The sequence below is a fragment of the Podarcis erhardii genome, assembly GCF_964252035.2.
Source record: "Podarcis erhardii genome assembly, chromosome: 5".
Taxonomy (NCBI): Eukaryota; Metazoa; Chordata; class Lepidosauria; order Squamata; family Lacertidae; genus Podarcis; species Podarcis erhardii.
The window spans coordinates 79,120,717-79,145,427 of NC_138509.1; the positions used below are offsets into that span (position 1 = coordinate 79,120,717).

At 44.0% G+C, this 24,711-nt stretch overlaps 1 protein-coding gene across 3 annotated transcripts in view; it reads left to right on the forward strand.

Annotated features, from left to right (window-relative positions):
- MME (membrane metalloendopeptidase) overlaps positions 1-23,470 on the forward strand; it is a 72,982-nt gene extending 49,512 nt beyond the window's left edge. For 2 of the 3 annotated variants that reach the window (XM_081862393.1, XM_081862394.1), the window contains exons 15-23: positions 670-750; positions 1,306-1,409; positions 2,742-2,800; positions 7,696-7,815; positions 9,031-9,164; positions 12,734-12,799; positions 18,057-18,152; positions 20,307-20,383; positions 22,700-23,470. In XM_081862393.1, coding sequence (XP_081718519.1) covers positions 670-750; positions 1,306-1,409; positions 2,742-2,800; positions 7,696-7,815; positions 9,031-9,164; positions 12,734-12,799; positions 18,057-18,152; positions 20,307-20,383; positions 22,700-22,799 — 837 coding nt within the window. In that variant the 3' untranslated portion in view covers positions 22,800-23,470. The remainder of the gene's footprint in view (positions 1-669; positions 751-1,305; positions 1,410-2,741; positions 2,801-7,695; positions 7,816-9,030; positions 9,165-12,733; positions 12,800-18,056; positions 18,153-20,306; positions 20,384-22,699) is intronic. The other variant, XM_081862395.1, reaches the window with a different exon arrangement.
- Positions 23,471-24,711: the final 1,241 nt, after the last annotated feature.

A 24,711-nucleotide genomic window follows, 5' to 3' on the forward strand; every position in this document is an offset into this window, starting at 1 on the left:
CTGTCGCCCCCTTCTTCTTGTGCCCTCCATCTTTCCCAACATCAGGGTCTTTTCCAGGGAGTCTTCTCTTCTCATGAGGTGGCCAAAGTATTGGAGCCTCAGCTTCACGATCTGTCCTTCCAGTGAGCACTCAGGGCTGATTTCCTTAAGAATGGAGAGGTTTGATCTTCTTGCAGTCCATGGGACTCTCAAGAGTCTCCTCCAGCACCATAATTCAAAAGCATCAATTCTTCGGTGATCAGCCTTCTTTATGGTCCAGCTCTCACTTCCATACATCACTACTGGGAAAACCATGGCTTTAACTATACAGAGGGCAGGTTACAGCCATCTAAAATTCAACATGAAAAACAGTTAAAATATATCACAGTCCCAAGAACAGAGCCATCAAAATACATATCTCATGTGTCTGAGGCCATGGCAAAGAAGAGCATCTTCAGCATACAACAAGGACAAGGAAGACTTGACTTTCCCATCGCTTCCAAAACCACTTTGGGAACTGGTATCATAAACAAAGTAGCAGTTGCCCAGACCACCACTCATTGACTGGGTCTGGTCTGCAAAATCTAGAAGAGCAAATTGAAAAGCCTGTAGATGACTTCTCACTATCCCTATGATGTCTGAATATACAACTTGATTCCAGTTCACCAGTGACCATGGTTTATTTTTTAGGCCATAGCAATCAAAGAAAGGATTGGCTACCCTGATGAGATTCTGACGGATACTAATAAGCTGAATGCGGAATACAAAGATGTAAGTACATATGAAAAACTATTTTGGACAGCAGAGAGTGTTTAAGATTTAATGGTAGCAGGTACCAAGTGTCTACCTTGGAGGTATAAGTGAAAAGCCTTATGCCAGTGTGGTGTAGTGGTTAAGAATGGTAGACTTGTAATCTGGTGAACCGGGTTCGCGTCTCCGCTCCTCCACATGCAGCTGCTGGGTGACCTTGGGCCAGTCACACTTCTTTGAAGTCTCTCAGCTCCACTCACCTCACAGAGTGTTTGTTGTGGGGGAGGAAGGGAAAGGAGAATGTTAGCCGCTTTGAGACTCCTTCGGGTAGTGATAAAGCAGGATATCAAATCCAAACTATTATTACTGTTGTTATTATTATTATTATTATTATTATTATTATTATTATTATACAGTCCATGCAGCAGTTCCTCTATTCCAGCTGATGGGAGCCATAGTCCAAAACATATGGGGGGTGCGAAGTTGGGGAAGAATACTACTCGAGCAACAGTGCTCCTCTAGTTTTTCCCTACCCTCCAGCAAATAACACGAGCATTTCTCTCTCTTTCTTGTAAGCTGCACTACAAAGAAGAAGAATATTTTGAGAACATTATTCAGAACTTAAACTTTAGCCAGAAGGAAAGGCTGAAGAAGCTTAGAGAAAAAGTGGACAAGGAAGAGTACGTATTTAAATGGTTTACACTGTAAATGCAGTGCTTAAAAAATAATAATAATCTGGTTCTGGCTATTTGCAAAAGTGGCACCTGTTGGTAGCCAGAAGGGTTCATGTTAACTTCATGTTAAAGGAGATATTCTTGCCTTTGCACCAGGTCTCATGATTTTAAAACAAAGTTGGGGATTCTCGAATTCTATTCCTACTATCACAGCAATCAGGAATACTGTACCTCGTAATTTCTTTGTGTGCACTGTTCTTATTAAGGGACTGGAATGGAAAGCTCTTGTGGGGAGGGCATATTCTCAGGATCAATTCCCCTAAACTGTCCCCCATTGAGCTTAACTGCGGTTCAGTGGTATGTCAGCACCAATGTTAGCTGTGATTAATGCTAACTCAGGTTCCCACTAAACCAGAGCTCCTTGCAAAGGTCCAGTAGGACTAAAACTGGATGCATGTGCTAGGGAGCAGCCTCTGTCATGATCTATGGGCATTCATTAGCATGTCGGTAGGGAGCCTCCATGGGTGCCTTCAGTCATGCTGCCCACCCATTTGCCCAGCTGAGCTGACAGGCAACAAGCATACCAGGGAACTGAATGCTGAATCAGGCTTTCAGTCTTCTAACAGTATGCTATAGTGTATTCCTCCATGGCACACATTTATTTCAATGAGACTTAAAATTCATGAGAACATGCCAGTGGGATTTTGCCTCCTGTGACACATTGTGTCAGTGTATCCAGCTGTTAACCAGAAGGTTGGTGGTTCGAGCCCACCCGGGACCCCTGCATTGTAGGGGGTTGGGCTAGATGACCCTCAGGATCCCTTCCAACTCTACAATTTTATGGTTCTACTTTACTGGGTATTTTTTAAAATGAAATTCAGATTTAGAGAGATTCAATGCCTTTCAGTTTTCTCCTCTTGCTGATGCCATCCAGTGCCAGATTTACATATACTGTAAGCTAAACAAGCTATAGCTTAGGGCTCCACTCTCTTGGGGGCCCAAAAAAATTAAAGGAAAAAAAAACACCTGGATGTACACTTCCAAAATATAAGATAAAAAACAAATAACATAAAACCTACATACAGCAACAGTGTTTTGTGTTGTGTAGGGTCCTATTTGTTATGGGCAAATGGCTTTAGATACCTATGAGGTCCATAAATTACCATATAGCATATATTCAACACACACACACAAAAAAAAACAGTGGCAATTTGTTGTTGACAAAGGACAGCTGGACATATAAAGGGCCCCATTACCTTCAGTAGCTTAGGGCCTCATCAAACCTAAATCCGGCCCTGATGCCATCCGTCATCAACATGTCTCTTCAATTTTTCATAGGTGGATAAGTGGCGCAGCTGTCGTCAATGCCTTTTATTCAGCAAGCAGGAATCAAATTGGTAAGCTGAGTCTCTCTTAGAAACACTTTCTGGCCATGTGGTGAGAAACGGGTTACTTCTTGTCCCCTGTCTCAGCTCAGATCAGGTCAGAAAGTGGACTTTTTCACTTGTTGATCTCTCTGGCTTTTTCAACATGGTAGTTTATTCTACTTTCCCGATGTTTCCCTAACTTTTGATTTCTGCACTCTGTTTGAGCTTTCATAAAATGTAAAAGCCACTTCCAGAAATATAGCAGAGTACACCATAAGTTTAGTATCCATTTCTGTGTTATATGCTTCTGGCAAAAAATATTTTCCTTTACAATATGTGAAAGCTCAAATATAATGCGGAAATTAACAGTTAGGGAACTACCAGGGAAATGCAATAAATTGCTGTAGGAACACAGTGTCCATCTCTCTACCGGCTCAGCAGATTTATGCTGTACTGTAGTATACAATAACATCAGGGACTCCAGCTCCCATCAGCCCCAGCCAGCAAGTCCAGTGGTCTGGGATGATGGAAACTGTAGTCCAACCACATCTAGAGGATGTTGCTACACCATGCCATACTATAATTTTGGTGTTGTGTGTCCTTGACCTGCAGCAGGTAGTCTTGTTATCCAAAATGCTGTCCTACTATAGACGTTCAAAAACATGTTCTGCTTCATGGTTTCTTTGGTTTCTGGTCCTATTGACATTGGCCAGATGCTTTAAAGATGAGCTGCTTTAGCAAAGGAAGCATCTTTTTCATTCTTGCTTCCTTTGGAAAATATGAGAGTATCGACTTGACACACTCAACAAAGCACAAATCAAGTTGGAGGGGGATAATTTCAAAGCATTTTACTGGAGCGTGTGCTTTTGCTGAATTAATGTATTGCTTATTTATTTTGTATTCATTATACTGATGCAGTCACTACCGCCAACTCTCTGGAAGAATGGGGGAAGCCTGCAGCCTGATTCAGTGCTGGACTAAACTTGCCTTTCCGTTTTATTTGCCTCATTCTTCCATGGAAAAAAAAAGGGGGGGGGAGATTTCTGTTCATTTCTCTGGATAAGGGGAAATTACAAGTGTAGGAGGCTGGCTTCCTTACTTACAAACAAGATGACAGGGGTGGGGTTCCCCTGCTCCTCCCCAATGCTTGGAAAGAAAGCATCAAAGCTCTCTATCCCTCTGCAATATGTTTTCTCCACAGACCACTAGTCTGTAATATTTTAGCATAGCCCTCTATACCTGAAGTGCTTGTGAATCCAGAAGTCAGCTATGTATTTATTATTTACTAGTCAGTTTTATTTGTGAGATATAGCTTTACTTTGTTTTAATATTGCATTTAGTTTTTATCTAGTTTTGAGGGAATTTTATTGGATGTCATTGTTGTATTTTTATCTAAAACACTTAGATTTTATTATTATATTTAACAGTATAAAATTAGGATAGACAGCCGGACAGACGGGCGGACAGACAGACAGACATAGAAGAAAAGCTTGACTTGTGACCCTGCAGTCCCTGCCCAGTAAAAGTGGAATTCTTTAATGAATTTTTCTGGCTTTAAGCTAAGCATTCAGCCAGGTTCAAACCAGATTGCAAGTCTTACATGCTGAACTTTCATAGCAGGGGTGTAAAAAGAATGATGTCAGTTTTTGTGTGAGATGACCTTGCCAGCAGTAATGCTGAAATGAAAGTGATGGTTTGCAACTATTCTGGGACCATATTTTCACACTTTATTAACACGACAGAAAGTGGAATTTACCCTGAACAAGGACATCTGAGTTCACTGTGATGGACTTCTTCTTTTTCTTTGGCAATTACTCGTAGCCGAGTAAGTTTGTCTTCCATGAACAAGGTTTTAACAGTAAGTCTGTAAGTGACTGTGGAGGCCAATTCTGGATCCACACATCCTTCCACAGTGGGGATATAGGTTTCTGGGTGGAGTTGATCATGGTGAGAGTTTGCCAAACACACCTTCCTCTTAGCACGTTTCCCCCTTTCGTCCTGAATTGAGTGTCTTCAAAGTCTATGATACGTTTGGTAAAGGCTGTTCTCCAGCTGGAACACTTGCAGGCCAGTGTTACTTAATTTTTTTAGACTTGCCTTGAGAGAGACTTGCCTTGAGAGAGTCTTTAAACCTATTTTGTTGACCATCAGCGTTACACTTTCCATTTTTAAGTTCAGAATAGAGTAGTTGCTTTGGAAGACGATAATTAGGCATCCGAACAACATCTCCAACAAAATCCTACACTGATTCTTCTATGTATCAAATCTAGCTGCATTGGAGTCAGTGAAATTACTTATGAATGGAGACAGAATCAAGAAAGTAAGAGGCTAGACTACGGATGGGGCAGAAATTCAGTTCAGTTCCCACTGAAAGGTGAATTTACCTAATTTGCACTTCCTGAAACAAGTGAACCAGAATGAAACGATCCTTTAAAATTCTCAGTTCTCAGAATTTTTCAATGCAGTTCTGCAGTCAAGGATTAACTGGGACAGGAAGTCCTCTTATACTTCCTGTCCTGAAGGACCCAATAGACATTATGGGTGGACAGACTCTATCTAGGACCTGAGGGTACTTCTCCTTGGAAGCTGCCACCTGCAATTCAGGGGCTGACCATATGAAGGAGCTGAGCCCAGAGCCCAATGCTTCTTCACACACCAGTTTTAGGCCTCTGGTGTCATAGGCCTAGAACTGTTTTATTTCTGAAGAAGAACAAGCAGAATATCTTGCTTGAAATCATGGCTAAGTGAGGACAACTTTGACACAGCTGTGCGAAATTCATCCTAGTCACAGTTGGTGTGAAATTTGATGGACACTGAGGAAGAGAGCTTGGCCCTGTTGGAATAAGCTGAAATAGGTTGGAATATACTTTAGGTCAAAATGAAGCCGCAAAACTTTAGGCAGCCATGAAGGGTTCTAGTGCAGCACAGCAAAATGCCGTGCTATGCAGAAGCAAGACAGAACGAAGCAGCACATTAGCAGGAATGCTTACTCATCCATTAACAAAAAGAGTTAGTTCCACTGTGCCCACATTCAGTGCATAAACATATTATGGCAAAAGTCTCTGTGGACATACTCAAGTTACAAGAATTTAGGAAATTTGGCTTCTATTCCTGGCAGTCTTTAAATGGGCAGCCGGGAAAAGAATTGCAATTCCCTCTTCACAGCTATATGGCTCGTGGATATGGGCAAATTTTTTACTAGTTAGGAAGGGGGAGCCTCGTAGGAATAATTCTCATCTCTCTGGCATTGCTTGAGATTGCTCAAGTTTTGCAAATGTTATAAGCAAGCATTGGTTTGCTATGAAGTAGCTTAGAATAAACATCTCATCCATTAGAGTTGCATTTCTCTAACAGAGTTAATAGCAGAACGTTTTGACACTTTCAAGGGCTGCAATACAAAGTGAAGCAGTTCATAAAACTGGAAAGGAAAAACAATAAGCCTATGTGTAGGGAATGGTGTATTTATTTTTGTGTGTACTTTTACCCTAAACCAATGTGTGGTGGAAGTAGTATGGGATTTAACCTCAAGTCAATATAATTTTATGGTCACCTTCTGTTTCTCCTTGGTAAGCTGGGTTGTGCTTGCCAATCACAGCTTACAATTTGTAAAAACCGTGGGAAATGGATGGCCTCCATGGTGTATTGTCACAAGTTGGAATCAGCTCCCTTTCCTATCTAAACAACCAACGATGGCAATACCCTAATTTTTGGAGGGCCACAAGACAACAGATGGTTAGCGTGACCTTAGCAAAGGGTTGGACAAGCCAACAGTTGCTGGCTGCAACATCTGGACCAGTTCCTCTGAGAGTTGGGTGATTACGGAAGAAACATAATAGGTCCTGTTAATCAGATCCTGGAATTTCAGCTTGAAGCATTGGAGGAAATCTTATGCGAGCTATGGGACAGGAGAACTGCAATTTTGGAAAGCAGGATAGTTGGAAACAAAATACAAAACAAAAGAGTAGGCAATAGGCTGAGAAGTGGGGTTGGAATCTAGGAAGTGGAGGAAACAGAAAGGAAGGGGTGGGATGGAAAACTCACGTTGTTGAGGGAAAACAGAGGGAAAACAACACCCATGGCTTATGGACAGAAGAGCCCTTGTGCTCTAGCCAAGAAAGGAGTGGGTGGGCTTTGGAAACTCATGTGCCCTGAACCTGAAGGCCCAGAAAATAGCAACTGTTTCAGCATCATGCTGAAGGGCACATCCATAAATAATATGACCTTGTGGTCAGTGCAGATCATGTAGGTAAAAGATAGTATTGGACACCTAGCATGACCATAGACATTATCAGCTAGCATGACCATAGACAGGGATAATGGGAACTGTAGTCAGTAACATCTTGGGGGGGGCACAAATTCCCCAGCCCTGCCCTGGTATGTCTCTCTCATTTTCATAGGAAAGACTTAGGGAGGTATGCAGCTACCATGTCCCATCAGAGCAAGGATTTCCTCTTGTACAGTGGGGTGTTACCACTCTTCCCCACGCATGTGTCCCACATGCTCCCCAAATGTACTCCAGAGGTCCAGAGAGTTGAATTGGGGAACTCCTAGGGCAGGTTTAAGAGGCAGGTGAGGAGAGGAGAGGGACAGAAAAATCCTTGCACTAAGTGTGACATTCAGTTACATCCTCGCACCATTGGCCCTACCTGCAGGGGTCACATTATTCACAGCTGCCCCCCTCCAGCCTTGGATGGCATCATGCTATTGGATCCTGTACAGTTGAGCATGCATTTGAAGGGCACCTGGTGATCAAAGAGCAAGACAAATCGGGTGGAAGGGGAAGGAGAGGTAGTTTGAATTAATCAGCCACACCGTTGGCTAAAATTTCCAGGATGTTTATTTAATTGAGCTTGTGTTTTTGCAAATAGTTTGAGCTGGTACAAAAGATTAACTTGTCATCTATGGCGTCATATCTCTTTCTGCAGTCTTTCCTGCTGGCATTTTGCAACCACCTTTCTTCAGTGCAGCTCAGCCTAAATCCTTGAATTATGGTGGCATTGGCATGGTCATTGGGCATGAAATCACTCATGGCTTTGACGATAATGGTAAGAAAGAGAACTCATGTTTCACCATTGGTATTACTTTACCTAATCTGTATGGTGCGTGAAGAGAGGCAATCCTGATTTAATTTAATCAAGCCCTGTTTCTGCTTTGCACCAGAAAAAAAAAAAATCTCTATTATTCATCTCCCAGGGGCTAAGGGTGGCTTTACATATTACCAGAAGCCCCAATTATTATTATCTTGTAAACAGCAAGTGTGCAAGGCCCTCTCTCCTGTGCTTCTTGGCATTTATTGCATTACATGATACTACCCATAAAACAGGGATGGGAACCAGTGGTCCCTATATGTTGTTGAACTCCAATTCCCATCAGCCGCAGACAGCATGGCCAATGACCAGGGATGAGGGAAGTTGTGATCTAGCAACCTCTAGAGGGCCACAACTTCCCCACCCTTATCATAAGCAAGAACCAAAGATTTATGCCAGCAACATAACATTTCCTCATTCACAACCAGCACCTTATTAACAAAGCAGCTGAATGAAACATCAGTCACGCCATGATGCCAAATATTCCTCTTTTCCCATCCCCCTGCATCTTTCCAAGAGGGATGATCTTCTGGTCCTGGCCAGCCACTGAACCCATTCCAAAGGAACGGTGAATGTGCAGATGGCAACTTCCTGCCTACCACTGGATGAGCACATCATTGCCTACATTGGGAAACATGCTTGGTGAATGTTAAGGAACCCGGTTTCCTGAATCAAGCAGAGCACCTGGCTGGAATCAGATTAATCCATCAGAAAAGTCAAAGGCCTTCATATTTTGTCTGATGTCACCATACGTTATGATAGAACATTATACAAAATGGATTGCCGATAGTGCTGAAAGTGAGTGGTGCTGGAGTCAAGCACTGCACATTCTACTGATGTTGGCTTGGAAGTGTGTGCTCATGTTGCAAACTCTTGTTGCTAGGCAGAAGATTATCACTCAGTAGCAGATCCCCATATCTGATACTGGCCATGCATGCTGGGGCTGCTTGGTATTGGAGTTCAGCAACATCTGGAGGGCAAAAGGTTCCTCAACCTGGTGTGTATGATACTAGATTCAATCCTTAGGACTTTAGCCTGAGGTCATGGAGAGCCTTTCTGAGTAGGCAATATTGTTCCATGGACCACTAGTCAGCTACAGCACAAGACAATTTCATATTTTCAGTGTCTTCAAGACTATCATTGCAAATTTCTTATGTGTATATGTTATTTCAGGTAGAAATTTTAATGAGAATGGGGACCTTGTAGACTGGTGGAGTCAAACATCTGCAACAAATTTTAAGAAGCAGTCTGAGTGCATAGTAAACCAGTATGGAAACTTCAAATGGGATCTCGCTGGTGGACAAAATGTATGTCCCTTCTTTCTTATTGAAATGCTTATTTGAATGCACATTCTTTTCTTTTATTAGATGAAACATATTCCACATGGTAATGGAGGGAGATGTTGAGAGACTGAATAGCTTCAAAAGGAAACTTAACCATGTGAACAAACCTGCTGGAGGCCAAATTTAGTTTCTATTACTATTTGTATGTTTCTTTCCTTTATGAATTCCTCCCAATGAGGCATCTCAAAGCAATTTACAATATAATGACATATATAAAACAGTTATGTAAAGGCAATTGCATATAAAAACAATTAACAATTATAAATCTAAGACCAGGTTAAAAAAACAGGTCCGGTCAGGTCCGGTCCAGGACAGATTCTTTGAGATATCTTTGAAATAAACATTTTGGAAGACTTGTTGAAAGAGGAACACTTTTAGCAGGTGCCAAAAGCCAATAGAGAAGGCACCTGTCTGTTCTAGAATGGAAATTCCCAACGGCAATTGGACTCAAGGTCCAATTCCAACATCCTGCTGACTGGACAGCCTGATAGGATGGTATCTACAGGGTGCCCTTTCCTGCAAAAAGCATTGCTTGGTTGGGGTGAAACAATTTTTTTAGGTATCCTGGTCCCAAGCTCTGTAGGGGTTTGCAAACCAGTGCCAGTGCTTTGAACCTAGCCCAGCAGCTAATTGGCAGCCAGTGCAATTCATTCAGTAGTGGCATATTGTGATAGTAGTTGAGCCACCACACTTTACACTTCCATAGAAGAAAGACATGTACCGTATTTTTCGCCCCATAGGACGCACCAGCCCATAGGACGCACCAAGTTTTTTGGGGGGGGAAATAAAGGAAAAAAAAATATTTCCCCCCCAGGCGCTTGTGGGGCCGGCAGTGGGGAGAAGCGCTCTTCTCCCCGCCACCCACCTGCAGATCAGGTCCGGGGACAGCAGGAGGACGCGCTGCACCTCCCAGCTGTCCCCGGAGCTTGCGGGGCAGGCAGCGGGGAGAAGCGCTCTTCTCCCCACCGCCCGCCTGCAGATCAGGTCCGGGGACAGCGGAAGGACGCGCTGCGCCTCCCAGCTATCCCCGGAGCTTGCGGGGCTGGCGGCGGGGAGAAGAGCTCTTCTTCCCCCCCCCGCCCGCCTGCAGACCAGGTCCGGGAACAGCGGGAGGACGCGCTGCGCCTCCCCGCTGTCCCCGGAGCTTGCGGGGCTGGCGGCCGGGAGAAGCACGCGTCTCCCCGCCGTCAGCCTCCAAACCACATCGGGAGACAGCGGGATGGCGGCGTTCCGCCTCCCCGCTGTCCCCCGACCTTGTGGGACTGGCGCTGCGGCTCTCCTGAAGCCTGGAGAGCGAGAGGGGTCGGTGCGCACCGACCCCTCTCCCTCTCCAGGCTTCAGTGAAAGCCTGCATTTGCCCCATAGGACGCACACGCATTTCCCCTTCATTTTTGGAGGGGGAAAAGTGCGTCCTATAGGGTGAAAAATACGGTACATGGGTACAAATAACCCCTTACATTTAGATAATTTGTATTCCTAGAGGTGCCTTTGCCAAGGTTCACAGATAAAGTTGAAGAAAAAATGCTATAGTTCAGATATATCATTAAATCATGGTCTAGTGTTATGTCTGTGAGCTTTTGGTTGCACATTAAGCCCTCCCATCTCGTCTTCCTGTAAAGCCAGGATAAAGAGATTGGCAGCATCCACTGGGCAAACCTCTCTAGGTGATTCCATCACTGAGAAGATCCTCTTCCTAGTGGTAACCCCTAGAAGTATAGGGTGACCACTAGGAAGAGGGTCTTCTCAGTGATAGAATAACCCAGAGAGGTTTGAACAAGGTAATTGGAGCAGGATCTCTCTAGAGGATAGGTTTCAAGTAGGTATATGCAGAAGAAGGCAATCTCACAAGTAACCTAATCTCAAGCAATTAAGGCTTTTGGTGGCGCTGTGGGTTAAACCACAGAGCCTAGGACTTGCCGATCAGAAGGTCGGCGGTTCGAATCCCTGCGATGGGGTGAGCTCCCGTTGCTCGGTCCCTGCTCCTGCCAACCCAGCAGTTCAAAAGCACGTCACAGTGCAAGTAGATAAATAGGTACCGCTCCGGCGGGAAGGTAAACGGCATTTCCATGCGCTGCTCTGGTTCTCCAGAAGCGGCTTAGTCATGCTGGCCACATGACCCGGAAGCTGTATGCCGGCTCCTTCGGCCAATAAAGTGAGATGAGTGCCGCAACCCCAGAGTCGGTCACGACTGGACCTAATGGTCAGGGGTTCCTTTACCCTTTACCTTTAAAGTTAAAGCCAGCAGTTTAAATTGTACCCAGAAATGAACTGGGGAGCATCAGGTGTGATATAGTTGAAACACCCAGTCCCAATCAATATATTCCTGGCCCTATTCTGGACCAATTTCAGTTCCTAGACTATTTTAAGGCCAACACAAACAGCAATAGTCTGAACAGGAGGTTTCCAGAAAGTGTGGCCAACTCGTTTCTATCCAGTTATGGTGGTTCCTGGTGTATCAGCCAAAGCAAGTTAATTTAGAACGGGAAGCAAAAGCTTTCAATATCCTCCTCATGGCCTCTCTGAAGGGAGGGAGGAGAGGGGAACGTGCACGAGTCAAAGGCTCACTGATAAAGCTGAGGCTAACTGCTGCTTGGGCACGTAGCAGTAAACAATGGTTCAGTGTTGCATTCAAAGACAGCCAATTTGTGGCTAATGGGACGTGTGGATCCAGAATTGGCCTCCACAGTCACTCACAGACTCACTGGTAAGACTGTGTTCAGCTCCAAGTGGTCGCCAAAGAAGATGACGACTCAAAATAGAGAACGGCAAAGAATCAGTAATTTAGCAAATCCTGTTTTGCTAAGGCTGGGGGTGATTGGAGGACGTGGTAGCAGATCTCCCATGAAACCAAGACTCTTCCATAAAGGTCATGTCATGTAAAGTCTCAGTGAGCAGGGTCACATCAAGATAAAAGACAGGTTCAGGTTAAAGTAGCTGGACTCGGCAAGATGCAACCAGATACAGTCAGGCCTTAACAGCACCATGGAGAGCTCCCACTGAGCTCTGCTGGTTGTAGCTCTCCCCCTGTTGACAGTCATAGCTCTCTGGGTGTTGCCTTGTAGACTTCATATTCTACATTCCACATCTAGATGGTTGGGAATAATCCATTTTCGGACCTTCAAACCATGACTCATTGTTCTTCCAGTGTGTTCTTCCAGGAGCCAGTGTGGTGTAGTGGTTAAGAGCGGTAGTCTCCTAATCTGGGGAACCGGGTTCGCGCCCCCGCTCCTCCACATGCAGCTGCTGGGTGACCTTGGGCCAGTCACACTTCTGTGAAGTCTCTCAGCTCCACTCACCTCACAGAGTGTTTGTTGTGGGGGAGGAAGGGAAAGGAGAATGTTAGCCGCTTTGAGACTCCTGAAGGGGAGTGAAAGGCGGGATATCAAATCCAAACTCTTCTTCTTCTTCTTCTTCTTCTTCTTCTTCTTCTTCTTCTTCTTCTTCTTCTTCTTCCAAGAATTTCATTCTGCACTCAGGCAAAAAAAAAAAAAAAAAAGTAAGTAGCATTTTCATTTCTTCCTTTTTCTCTGCAGCTCAGCGGAATCAATACCCTTGGTGAAAACATTGCCGATAATGGTGGCATCAGACAAGCATACAGGGTAAGAAATGCCCATTTTCTCTTACTTCATATGGTTGTTAGTTGGTGCAGATTCGTTAAAATGTTGGGTTGTTTGGGGTTTTAATTAAAAAAAAAAATATGCCACACAAGCTGCTTTCTTAAACCCCTGAAGTTTAGTTACCTGGTCTTCAGGGCCTAATCTGTACTCATAAGAACATAAAAACATAAAAAATGGACCAACTTGTCCAGCATCTTGTTTTCACAGTGGCCAACCAGATGCCTATGGGAAACCCTCAAGCAGCACAACTGAAGTCTCCCTCCTTATGCATGTTTCTTCACTTCAAGACTACAACCCCCATTTCCTGCTTCATCCCTAGTCTCCCTCTCCTCTCCCTGTCCTTTATTCTCCCTCTTCGATAGGAAAACTTTAGAAAGAGAGTTAGGGAAAGAGAGTTAGGGAATTGTAAACCACTCTGTGATCCTCAAATCAAAGGTAGTATCCAAATTTAATAAACATCTATTTATTCATTTATTGCATGTGCCACAATTCACCTGTTTTCCTGGGAGGAAGGTCCAGTGGCTAGACAGAAAAGGAAAGCAGGGAATGGGAACCTGTGACCCTCCAGACATTGCTGGACTAAAACTCCCATAATTCCTAACCATTGGCCATGCTGGGTGGTGCTGATGGCACTTGTGAATCCAACAATATCTGAACCAGATTCTCCATCCCTGATCTAGATGGTCCAGCAATTGGGGTGAGTAAAAGGTAGATGGGAATCTGCTGGTGGATCTCCGGGTGATCTGCAGTAGATCAACAAGCGTTTTTGACCACCAGTTGATTAACAACAGCAGCAACAAAATGACTCCTCCTGTGCCCTAAAAAGCCCCACTGTTGAACACAAGAAAACTTGAGGTGATAACCCAGAGTAGAGTTTTGTGTTGAGGGACAGTGAGTTCTGTTGAGTTCTGGTACTAAAACAAAAGATGCCACCATGTTCCTGGCCTCACAATTCTTTAATTCTAATTTTATATATATATATTACATTTTTATTGGTTTTCAAATACAAAAAACAAATTTATACACTCCATACATCTTAATTACATCTTAGTTCTCTTTCTCTTAGTTCTCTCTCTCTTAGTTCTCACAATTCTTTAATTCTAAGTGTGTAGGTTTGTGCTTTTGCATCAAGCTCTGGTTCAAGGTTCCCGGAGAAAGGAAGTAGCTCCTGCAAGCCTTCAGTCTGCCCAGCCCTGATTCAAAGCAAGGGTGAGCAGCACAGTGCCCAGGTGGCTTGTTACAATACTGAAAATCCTAGGTGTCTAAAAAAAAATTGTACAGTTGGTTGCATTTGTAAATTTGCAAATGCAACATAAATCATGAAGGGAGAAAGGGGGGCGTGAGTTATGCTTCTCTTTCCCCATTGCCTCAGAATTTCCACATCCATTTATTGGCAATTCATTCATACCATGCCTCACACTTTCTGTCCTTCTAAGCTACAATTATGCTTCTTTTTGTGGGATTTGGAATGCCATAAAACAAAATTACCAAACCTAATTTTGATGAGTCAAATCAACAGGGTCCCCACCAAAGCTATATACTAAGAATTTTCCAACTTTCCACAGTTGTCCAAAAATGAGGACTATAAGAGCCAACTTCTTCTACTTCTTCATCTTCTTCTTTTTCTCCTCCTCCTCCTCTACCTCCTCCTCTCATTATCATCATCATCATCATCATTGCTATGTTTGTGGAAGTTGCTTTTAGGCTATGCTAATTAAATTCCAATTCCATGCAGACTTGCTGAGACCCTTCAGAGCAGACTTCCTCAAGCTTGGCTCTCCATATGTTTTTAGAGTATAATTCCCATCATCCCGGACCACTGGTCCTGCTAGCTAGGGATCATGGGAGTTGTAGGCCAAAAATATCTGGAGGGCCGGGGTTGAGGAAGCCTGTTCCAGAGTATTAAATATCTAAACAGCAAAATTGTGTGGGTTTCTCAGAAAAATTAGTTATGACATTTCCATAAACTAAACTACATGCACACAACTCAAATTTGACATGAACAAGAAACAGGGTGGTATTCAGCTAAGTTTTATTCAGAGTAGACCCCCTTAGCATGAATGGACCTAACTTAGTTGTGTGTCTTGGGAAGAATGTTTCTTAATGAGGTGGGAAGCTTGGACTTTCACTGTGGCGTTAAGCAAGAATTGGGCAAATGTTGTGGTAGGTAAATAAATAGTGCTAAAAAATAAGGAAAGCAAATTCTCTCTATGAAATACAGTTCCGATGTGAAACTTTCTCAAGGGCAGCCATGGAAAAAACAGTTCCTCCCTTCTATTCTTGTTATCTTAATTAAGAGTACAGAACACACAGTAATTATTAGCCCAATGTCCAGGACAAAGTGCATTCTAGTAAGAACCACACTGTCATTCTTTGCTTGTACTGAGATTATGGCCCTTTTATCTTTCGTTTACGTTTTTCAGAAGTTTTCCCAAGTGCGTAGTCACAGTAAAGCAAGATGAACTATCCCAACATAAGAGACATAAAAGACATCTTCCTTCCATGTGGTTTTTATACTAGTATAATGTGATTCCACAGCATACAGGAAACCATTTTTACTAATGGGTCCCAGTGCGTTGTGAGTCATGCGATATCTCCCGCAAGGGAAAACTGACTTGCTTTTAAATTTCTCTTTATACTGTGCTGGAGGAGTTGTGTGGCATCCACATATATTCTGAAGGTGGCACTGTGCCATCTTTATGCTCACGTTGTGATCCCTGCACTCTGAAGAAGCACCCAGCAGGGATGAAGTGTCTGCTCACCAGCTGATGAACACAGCTGTTTTGGAATGGTCATATTGTTTTGTTTCTGTATGTTCTGTAACTTCCTGGTGAAATCCCATAACCTTTTCATACCATGTTGTCTCTGTCTTTGTGCTGCTTTCTTTGTGCTATAGCCCACCCCACACTGGCCCACAAAAATGTGGCAGCTTTGGAGAAGAATTGTAGGGCAACTAATAACGCATAATAATAACGCATAATAATAATAATAATAATAATAATAATAATAATAATAATAACAACAACAACAACAACAACAACAATGGTAAAGGTAAAGATAAAGGGATCCCTGACCATTAGGTCCAGTCGTGACCAAATCTGGGATTGCGGCGCTCATCTCGCTTTATTGGCTGAGGGAGCCGGCGTACAGCTTCTGGGTCATGTGGCCAGCAAGCCGCTTCTGGTGAACCAGAAGAGCGCACAGAGACGCCGTTTCCCTTCCCACTGGAGCGGTACCTATTTATCTACTTGCACTTGACATGCTTTCGAACTGCTAGGTTGGCAGGAGCAGGGACCGAGCAATGGGAGCTCACCCCGTTGCAGGGATTCGAACCGCCAACCTTCTGATTGGCAAGTCCTAGGCTCTGTGGTTTAACCCACAGCACCACCTGCGTCCCTCAAATAATAATAATAATAACCACTAATTCACTATTATTGTTTTTTTTAAAATGATATTTATTAAGGTTTTGAATAAACACATATAAACACAAAGAACAATAAAAACATAAACAAACAAACAAACAAATCAAAAACAAGTATAAGTTCAAACCATATTTTCTAAACCTAATTTCACCGACCTCCTCACACCTCCCCCTTCTGTATTCCAATCTCATTTATCTTATCAGCAAATCCATTCCCACATTTCCCGTAATTTTTATTAATTCTATTCTTTTTCCTTAATCAATGCCCCTGCAAACCACTAATTTTTAAACCCATATCTTTTTAGCCTTCATTAATTTTGTAATGTTTATTAAGATAGTCTTTAAACTTCTTCCAATCTTCTTCCACTGTCTCTTTGTCCTGGTCTCGGATTCTGCCAGTCATCTCTGCCAGTCCCATGTATTCTGTCATCTTCATCTGCCATTCTTCCAGAGTGGGTAGATCTGGTGTCTTCCAATACTTTGCAATGAGAATCCTTGCTGCTGTAGTAGCATACATAAAAAAAGTTCTGTCCTTCTTTAACACCACGTGGCTTACCATACCCAGGAGAAAGGCCTCTGGTTTCTTCAGGAAGGTATATTTAAATACCTTTTTCATTTCATTATATATCATTTCCCAGAAAGCCTTAATCCTTGGGCATGTCCACCAGAGGTAAAAGAATGTACCTTCATTTTCTTTACATTTCCAACATTTGTTATCTGGTAAGTGGTAAATTTTTGCAAGCTTGACTGGAGTCATGTACCACCTATAGATCATTTTCATAATATTCTCTCTCAAGGCATTACATGCCGTGAATTTCATACCGGTGGTCCACAACCTTTCCCAGTCAGCAAACATAATGTTATGACCAATATCTTGAGCCCACTTAATCATAGCTGATTTAACTGTTTCGTCCTGTGTATTCCATTTCAACAGCAAGTTATACATTTTTGACAAATTCTTAGTATTGGATTCTAACAACTCTGTTTCCAGTTTTGATTTTTCCACCTGAAAGCCAATTTTCCTGTCCAACTCATAGACCTCCAATATTTGATAATAATGAAGCCAATCTCGCACTTTATCTTTTAGATTCTCAAAACTCTGCAATTTCCACTTATCACCCTCCTGTTCTAAAATTTCACAATATTTTGGCCATTTAGCTTCCATATTAAGTTTTTCAAAGCTTTTGCCTCCATTGGTGACAGCCACCTAGCACCCAGCAGGGATGAAGTGTCTGCTCACCAGCTGATGAACACAGCTGTTTTGGAATGGAATGGTCATATTGTTTTGTTTCTGTATGTTCTGTAACTTCCTGGTGAAATCCCATAACCTTTTCATACCATGTTGTCTCTGTCTTTGTCCTGCTTTCTTTGTGCTATAGCCCACCCCACACTGGCCCACAAAAATGTGGCAGCTTTGGAGAAGAATTGTAGGGCAACTAATAACGCATAATAATAATAATAATAATAACAACAACAACAACAACAATAATAATAATGGTAAAGGTAAAGATAAAGGGATCCCTGACCATTAGGTCCAGTCGTGACCAAATCTGGGATTGCGGCGCTCATCTCGCTTTATTGGCTGAGGGAGCCGGCGTACAGCTTCTGGGTCATGTGGCCAGCAAGCCGCTTCTGGTGAACCAGAAGAGCGCACAGAGATGTTCCTGGAGGTGCCCAAAGACAAGGACACAAAGTGGCAGCAACCAGAAATCTTATGATTTCTCCTTCCCTAGTTTTGCGCTTGATTCTCATCGCAGTTTGAGCTGGTTGGATTTCATGGTGGCCATCATCTCTCTTCCCTTCCTCTTCCTTTGGCAGGCCTATGAAAAGTTTGTAGAGAAGAACGGAGCCGAGAAGCTGCTCCCCGGACTCGACTTCAACCATAAGCAGCTGTTCTTTCTGAACTTTGCACAGGTATTATACTCTGCTTGATTGAAAGCTTTGGAAATTATTTTGAGTTGCAATTTCACAGTTAAGTTGGAAACAGCAGGCTGGCTTTTCTCCTTTTAATGTGAACTGGCAGAATTGCTAAATCGAGCAGCCTTCATGGCAGCAGGGCCGAGAGGAGAGTGGCCTGTCAGATTAAGTTAATCGCAGCTAAGTGCATGGAGGCATCCGGGAGGTGAGTCTGTAAAGCACAGTTAACGTGTGGTCATGTACTAGTGCCAAGATGGAACCTGCTCTCTGATTTCCTGAAAGTTTCCTTCCCCATAGAAAAATGGTTCTGTTTCTCTTCCTCATTCTGGGGGGCTCTTTAGAATGTCTTTATGATTTCCATAGGCACTGAGCTTCCCTTTCCACTGTGAGGTGGCTGAGGGTGGTGGGTGGGTGTTTTTCTTTCCAATAAACGTTTATCCCAGTGCCTTGCAGCATCCCTGATTGAACTGTTACCTCATGACATATTCCTCTGGGCTTTAATTGAAGTGCAAGAATCTACATGGAATCATAGAATTGCAGAGTTGGAAGGAATCCTGAGGACCATCTAGTCCAACCCCCAACAATGCAGGAATATGAAGCTGTCCCGTACAGGAATCGAACTTGCAACCTTGGTGATATCAGCACCATGCTCTAACGAACTGAGCTATCCATTGCTAGATAACAGAGACTGCCTACTGAACCCAAGTAGTTGATGCACTTGCTGATTTTGCTTCTCTAAACTAAATAATTCCTTTTACTTTTTTAAAAAAACCTGTACTGGAATATATATATATATATATATATATATATATATATATATATACACACACCGTATTTTTCGTCCCATGGGATGCTCTGTCCCATAGGACGCACCTAGTTTTTTGGGGGGGAAATAAAGGGGGGAAAAATTCCCTTTATTTCCCCCCTAAAACCAGGTCGGGGAAACCGAACCAGGTCGAGGAACAGCAGGATGGCGGCGCTGCGCCTCCCTGCTGTCCCCCGAGCTTGTGGGGTTGGCCGATGTCTGCACGGCGCGCGGGGTGCTCTGCTTCAGCGCGCCCTGCCCACCGGGAGGCAGGCTGCTATCCGCAGTGTGGGGAGTCCTGTGGGGAACTCCTGCAGGGCTCCCCACGCTGCAGGTGTTTGCCCGACGTGAGGGGCGCTCTGCTTCAGGGCGCGCCGGGCAGCAGGCTGCTATCCGCAGCGAGGGGAGTCCTGTGGGGAACTCCTGCAGGGCTCCCCACACTGCGGATGTCTGCCCGGCGCCAGGGGCACTCTGCTTCAGGGCGCCCTTCGCGCCGGGTGGCAGGCTGCTATCTGCAGCGAGGGGAGCCCTGCGGGAGTTCCCCGCAGGGCTCCCCACCCTGCAGATGTCTGCCCGACACGAGGGGCGCTTTGCTTCAGTGCGCCCCTTGCGCCGGGCGGCAGGCTGCTATCCGCAGCCTAGACAGCCCTGCAGGAACTCCCACAGGGCTGCCTAGGCTGCGGGTATGTTCCCGAAGCGCCGGGCGCTCTGCTTTCAGCGCACCCGGCGCTCCGGGAATCAGGCTGCTATCCGCAGCCTAGACAGCCCTGTGGGAACTCCCGCAGGGCTGCCTAGGCTGTGGATACGTTCCCGAAGTGCCGGGCGCTCTGCTTTCAGTGCGCCCGGCACTCCGGGAAGCAGGCTGCTATCCGCAGCCTAGACAGCCCTGCGGGAGTTCCCGCAGGGCTGCCTAGGCTGCGGATGTCTTCCTGAAGCCTGGAGAGCGAGAGGGGTCGGTGCGCACGGACCCCTCTCGCTCTCCACGCTTCAACGAAAGCCTGCATTCGCCCCATAGGACGCACCCAGATTTCCCCTTCATTTTTGGAGGGGAAAAAGTGCGTCCTATAGGGCGAAAAATACGGTATATATGACTTCACTTTAAAAAACAATTAGAAGAAGAAAAGCTGCATGGGACACAGCCTTCCCACATCCCCACTACAGGAAAATACAGCTGAAGCTTATGCCACAATACGTTTTGTTAGTCTTTAAAGCGCGTGGCAGGTAACGTGCTACAATTGCAACATGACCAATGCTCTGGAAATCAACACTAACGTGTCACTGCTTTTAAATAATCATTTCTGCAATATTTTGTCTGTCTGTCTGTGTGTTTGTGTGTTCTTTTAAAGGTATGGTGTGGGACATACAGGCCAGAATATGCTGTCAACTCTATTAAAACAGATTCCCACAGCCCAGGCCAATTCAGGTTAGTATTTTATAGACGGAAAAAGTACAGTAATTGTTAACTGCCTACAGGAGGGCTTGGGAAAGGAGATGTGAGGGCTCTGGCGGGGTCACAGAATCTTCTCCCTTCCTTCCCAAAGCCTAGTTAGCACTTTCCCACCTTTGGGAAGGAGACACGAAGGCTCTAGGACCCTGCCAGAACCTTGTGCCTCCTTTTCAAAGCCAGTCACCTTCTGACCCACCTTTGGGAAGGCAGCACAAGGGCGGGGGGGGGGGAGAGCGGATTTTGGCCTCGCACATGGCACCATATTACCCAGGTCCACCACTGACACATTCCCTGCATTCTAAGATGCTTGTTTCTAGGGCAGAAGACGTGGGTTCAAATGGCTTCCACCACATGTTTTTTAATGTCTGCTTCCTGGAACAATTTGTGTTTCATCATAGTGTGGGGAACAACAACTGTCTCCACCCTTTCAACGGTACACAACAGTACTACTACCACCCAAACAGCAAGTGTCTCTTTGGGTAGTAGTAGTACAGTGTGGAGAGCCACACAAAAATTTGGCCTTAGAAATGTGTTCATCGTACCTGAACGGGTTTTTTAAAAATCCAGTTTGCAAAGTATACATTGATTACCCGCCATAAGGCATCGGTTTCCCCATCCTGTTCTGAGTTCACAGGATGGTCCGGATAAATATCATTTGAGAAATGCAATGTTCTATTAAATCAAAGTGGATTAATAGTGGAAAATATAAAGATATTGTGATAGATGAGTGAATGCCTTTGTGCTGCTATTATACAATTCTGAGCCTGTGCTTTTACCTACCTGGTATACTTCTCATCAGTATTCCTTTTATTCCGTTTTTGCAAATGCTCACTTTATCAGTATACCCTGCATAACCAAACATTTATTGAATGCATCTAGTGTTCCTGAAGCTGGCCTCAGAATGGTATTTTCATGTGGGTGTGCTCTCAAGGCTTTGTTGTTGTTTTTCCAGGAAATCTGCGACTTTCTCCCTGATGCAATTATATTTCAAAATCCTACACTCAGCTGAATTTCTCAGCTACAGTGTTTGCTTTGGATAGGGCAGTTCCCAGGACATTTGCCTGGTGTGCCTTTTATCCACTTGCATTGCTGATTCATTCTTTGAGATCATTGCATATCTTTTGTTTGGACACGGTTTAGCGTTCCCTAACAAGCACTGCATTTCATTACTGACGAGACAGCTGTAAATATATACACTCCACTTTGGACAACTCATTCAGCCAATAGTAACTGTTGCAACCACTGGGTAGTAATTCCTAGTGGTGAGTGGGAGGGCATCATCACTTAAGCATTGTGGGATAGCAGCGTTCATTTCCTTCTTCCTTGGTAATCTGTGCAAGGGAAAGAATGCACAGGTCTCCTGGCCTGCCTTTATGCTATATGTTTCAGCTCCCAGTTCCTAGTTGCCTTTCTGCAAAGACAATGCCCCGTGCACAGTAAGAACCGGCTCTGGGGGGAGTGGTTTTGCAATGACAACCACATTGCAAAGATGATGGTTGCTTTTTAAAAATGTGTATTTCATGGAACTGCTGCATACCAAGTCAAACAACTGGTCCATCTAGCTCAATAGTGACTGGCAATAGCTCTCCAGTTTTCCAGATTCATCTCTCCCAGCCTAGGACCCACGTACCTACGGGACCGCCTCTCCTGGTATGCCCCATGGAGGACCTTAAGGTCCACAAATATCAACACTTTGGAGGTCCCGAGCCTCAAGGAGGTTAGATTGGTTTCAACTAGGGCCAGGGCCTTTTCAGCACTGGCCCTGACATGGTAGAACGCTCTGTCACAAGAGACTAGGGCCCTGCAGGACTTGACATCTTTCTGCAGGGCCTGCAAGACAGAGCTGTTCCGCCTGGCCTTTGGTTTGGACTCGGTCTGACCCTTATGTTTCCCCTCCCCTTATGGTCTTGATTTCTCAGCTATTTTAAAATGAGACTGCATTTTAAATTGCATTTTAACTTGTATTTTAAATTGGGTCTCCCCCTCTTTTCCCCCTATTATGTTTTTACTGTGATTTTATTGGTGTTAGCCTCCCTAAGCCCGGCTCTGGCCAGGGAGGGTGGGGTATAAATAAAATTGTTGTTGTTGTTGTTGTTGTTGTTGTTGTTGTTGTTGTTGTTGTTGTTACCTGAAGGTGCTGAGGACTGAAACTAGGATCTTCTTCACACAGTGCTAAGATGCCATAGTCGTCTTCCTATAAATTGTATGCTTCCTGAGCAAGCAGCAGAAGTTGCTGCCCTGAATGTAGTTATTTATGAAGCAGAACTAACATATTCTCATCTTGTTTTAAAGGGTCCTAGGAACACTGCAGAACACAGCAGAGTTTTCTGAAGCCTTTAAGTGTACCAATGCGGAATACATGGATCCCGTGAAAAAGTGCCGCGTTTGGTGATGAAGCTACATAGAGTGAACTCAAAGGAGGAGAAGCTTTCCAGAAATCGAGAATGCTTTGAGGATGGCCGGAGTGGATTTGTCACAAAAAAGGAACGATAACAGAGACATACCAAGCGATGCATTTTCTAGAAAGGGAGGAGGAGGAGGAGAAAACATCGCTAAGGCAGCAACTGCCAACAATTACTCTGGCGAAACTCGGGAAATGATAAATCACTGCATACTTAAGGGTTCTTCATTTCTTTTCCCCACAATGATCTTACCATTTTAATCCTGCTTTCCATTTAGCCTGCAGATTCTATTTCATGTTTTACCCTTTCCATCGCCACGTTTTTCTGTGAAAGTGAGTCCCACCGATTTCCGTGAAACTTGTTTCCAGGAAAGCGCATTCAGCCTTAATGACCTGCCGTCCCGTGAAGGTGTTCCGATATTTATAAATCAGACGAAAGAAGGGAGCACCAAGTCACACATTAGCTTGGACATGTGTCAAGTGAGTCAAAAGCCTACGATGTGGTTTCTCACACATCTCCTATTACGGCTGGCGTGCTTCACCAAATGCTTGTGTCTCCCAATGCGGCCTTGGGAACTGCAGGGCCCGGAGGAAAAAAGAACCCTATAAGGGACGCTAGCAATTTGCCATTTGTAAATGCTCAAAACTCAGTGCACCCTTTTTTTTATAGGAAAAAAAAAAGTGATTTGCATCTAGACAATACCAATGGCCCCAGCCATAGTGGCAGAAAGCTTGTCACACGTAAGGAATTTCTGTATTTACAACAAAAGACGTGCACGATCAGCAGGGATCAGGTGAGCGTTACAATACAGGTGAGATGCGGAACCATCTGTGAGATGGCAGTGCTTGCCTGCAAACATCTGCTTATGGGTGCTGTTTCTTGAGAGGTTGTGGTTGGCACTGTCCTGTGCTCTATTTTGACATCCACAATCACTGGATGAAGGCAAAGCCACCAAATAGATCTTCTCCTTCCTCACTACTGTTTTCATCCTCATGGGAGGCAGGTAGTGGTGCATATTACATATGGCACCCTTGCCCATACAAGACGTCTTCACCCCGTGGACTCTTCTCCAAGCTTTCTTCTGTTCCTTTTCATTTTCTTTTTTTCTTTTCTTTTTCCTTTTTGTGTGAAGCCATCTTCATGAGAACAACCCAAAGACGAAAGTGTGATCTACTTAAGGGATTAACAGTTGACCAAATTTATTGTTTGCTGCTTTCCAGCCAAAACCTATACTGTAGATAATTTATGAAATTTTTTTTAGCGTATGTTGTAATCACAGCAGTTGTAATCAAAAACTCCTTTATGTTTTTTCTAAGATTTTCCTGCTTTTTCTCAAAACTTTTGTCTTTTTTTTCCCCAAAGAAGAGGATGAAAAAGTATTTGTAATAATATATATGACCATACTTTTTATATTTAATTCTGAATTATACCGGACATGAATTGTTATATATTATTACAATGGGTGCATTTTGTTAGAGTGTACAAACCATTCAACAGATGATTAAGTCTCAACATAGAGATCTCTACTAATAAGATATACAGACTGACTGACTGGTTTTGAGAAGAGCTTCTAGAAGCCGGTTCTACAAATGTTAGGACTTTCAAATGTAGCACAAAAGTTGCTTGTGATTCCTTTGAACCAACAGGACATTTTGCTTCAGTAATAATGGTGCATATGTAGGCATTTACATTATGTGGACCCTTACTAGTGATAAGTCTTTTAAATCTGCTACAATAGTTTTCAAATGCCCTCCTGCAGGTGGCCAAGGAACCTACTGCTTCTGGCACTGAAACACACAGATCTTTCCAAATAAATTACTACTTGATACCTCAGATGACTCGAATGGGTCCATTTCTGAGCATTCGAGGACTGCCTGTGCAAATTCTTTTCTTTTCAAGTTT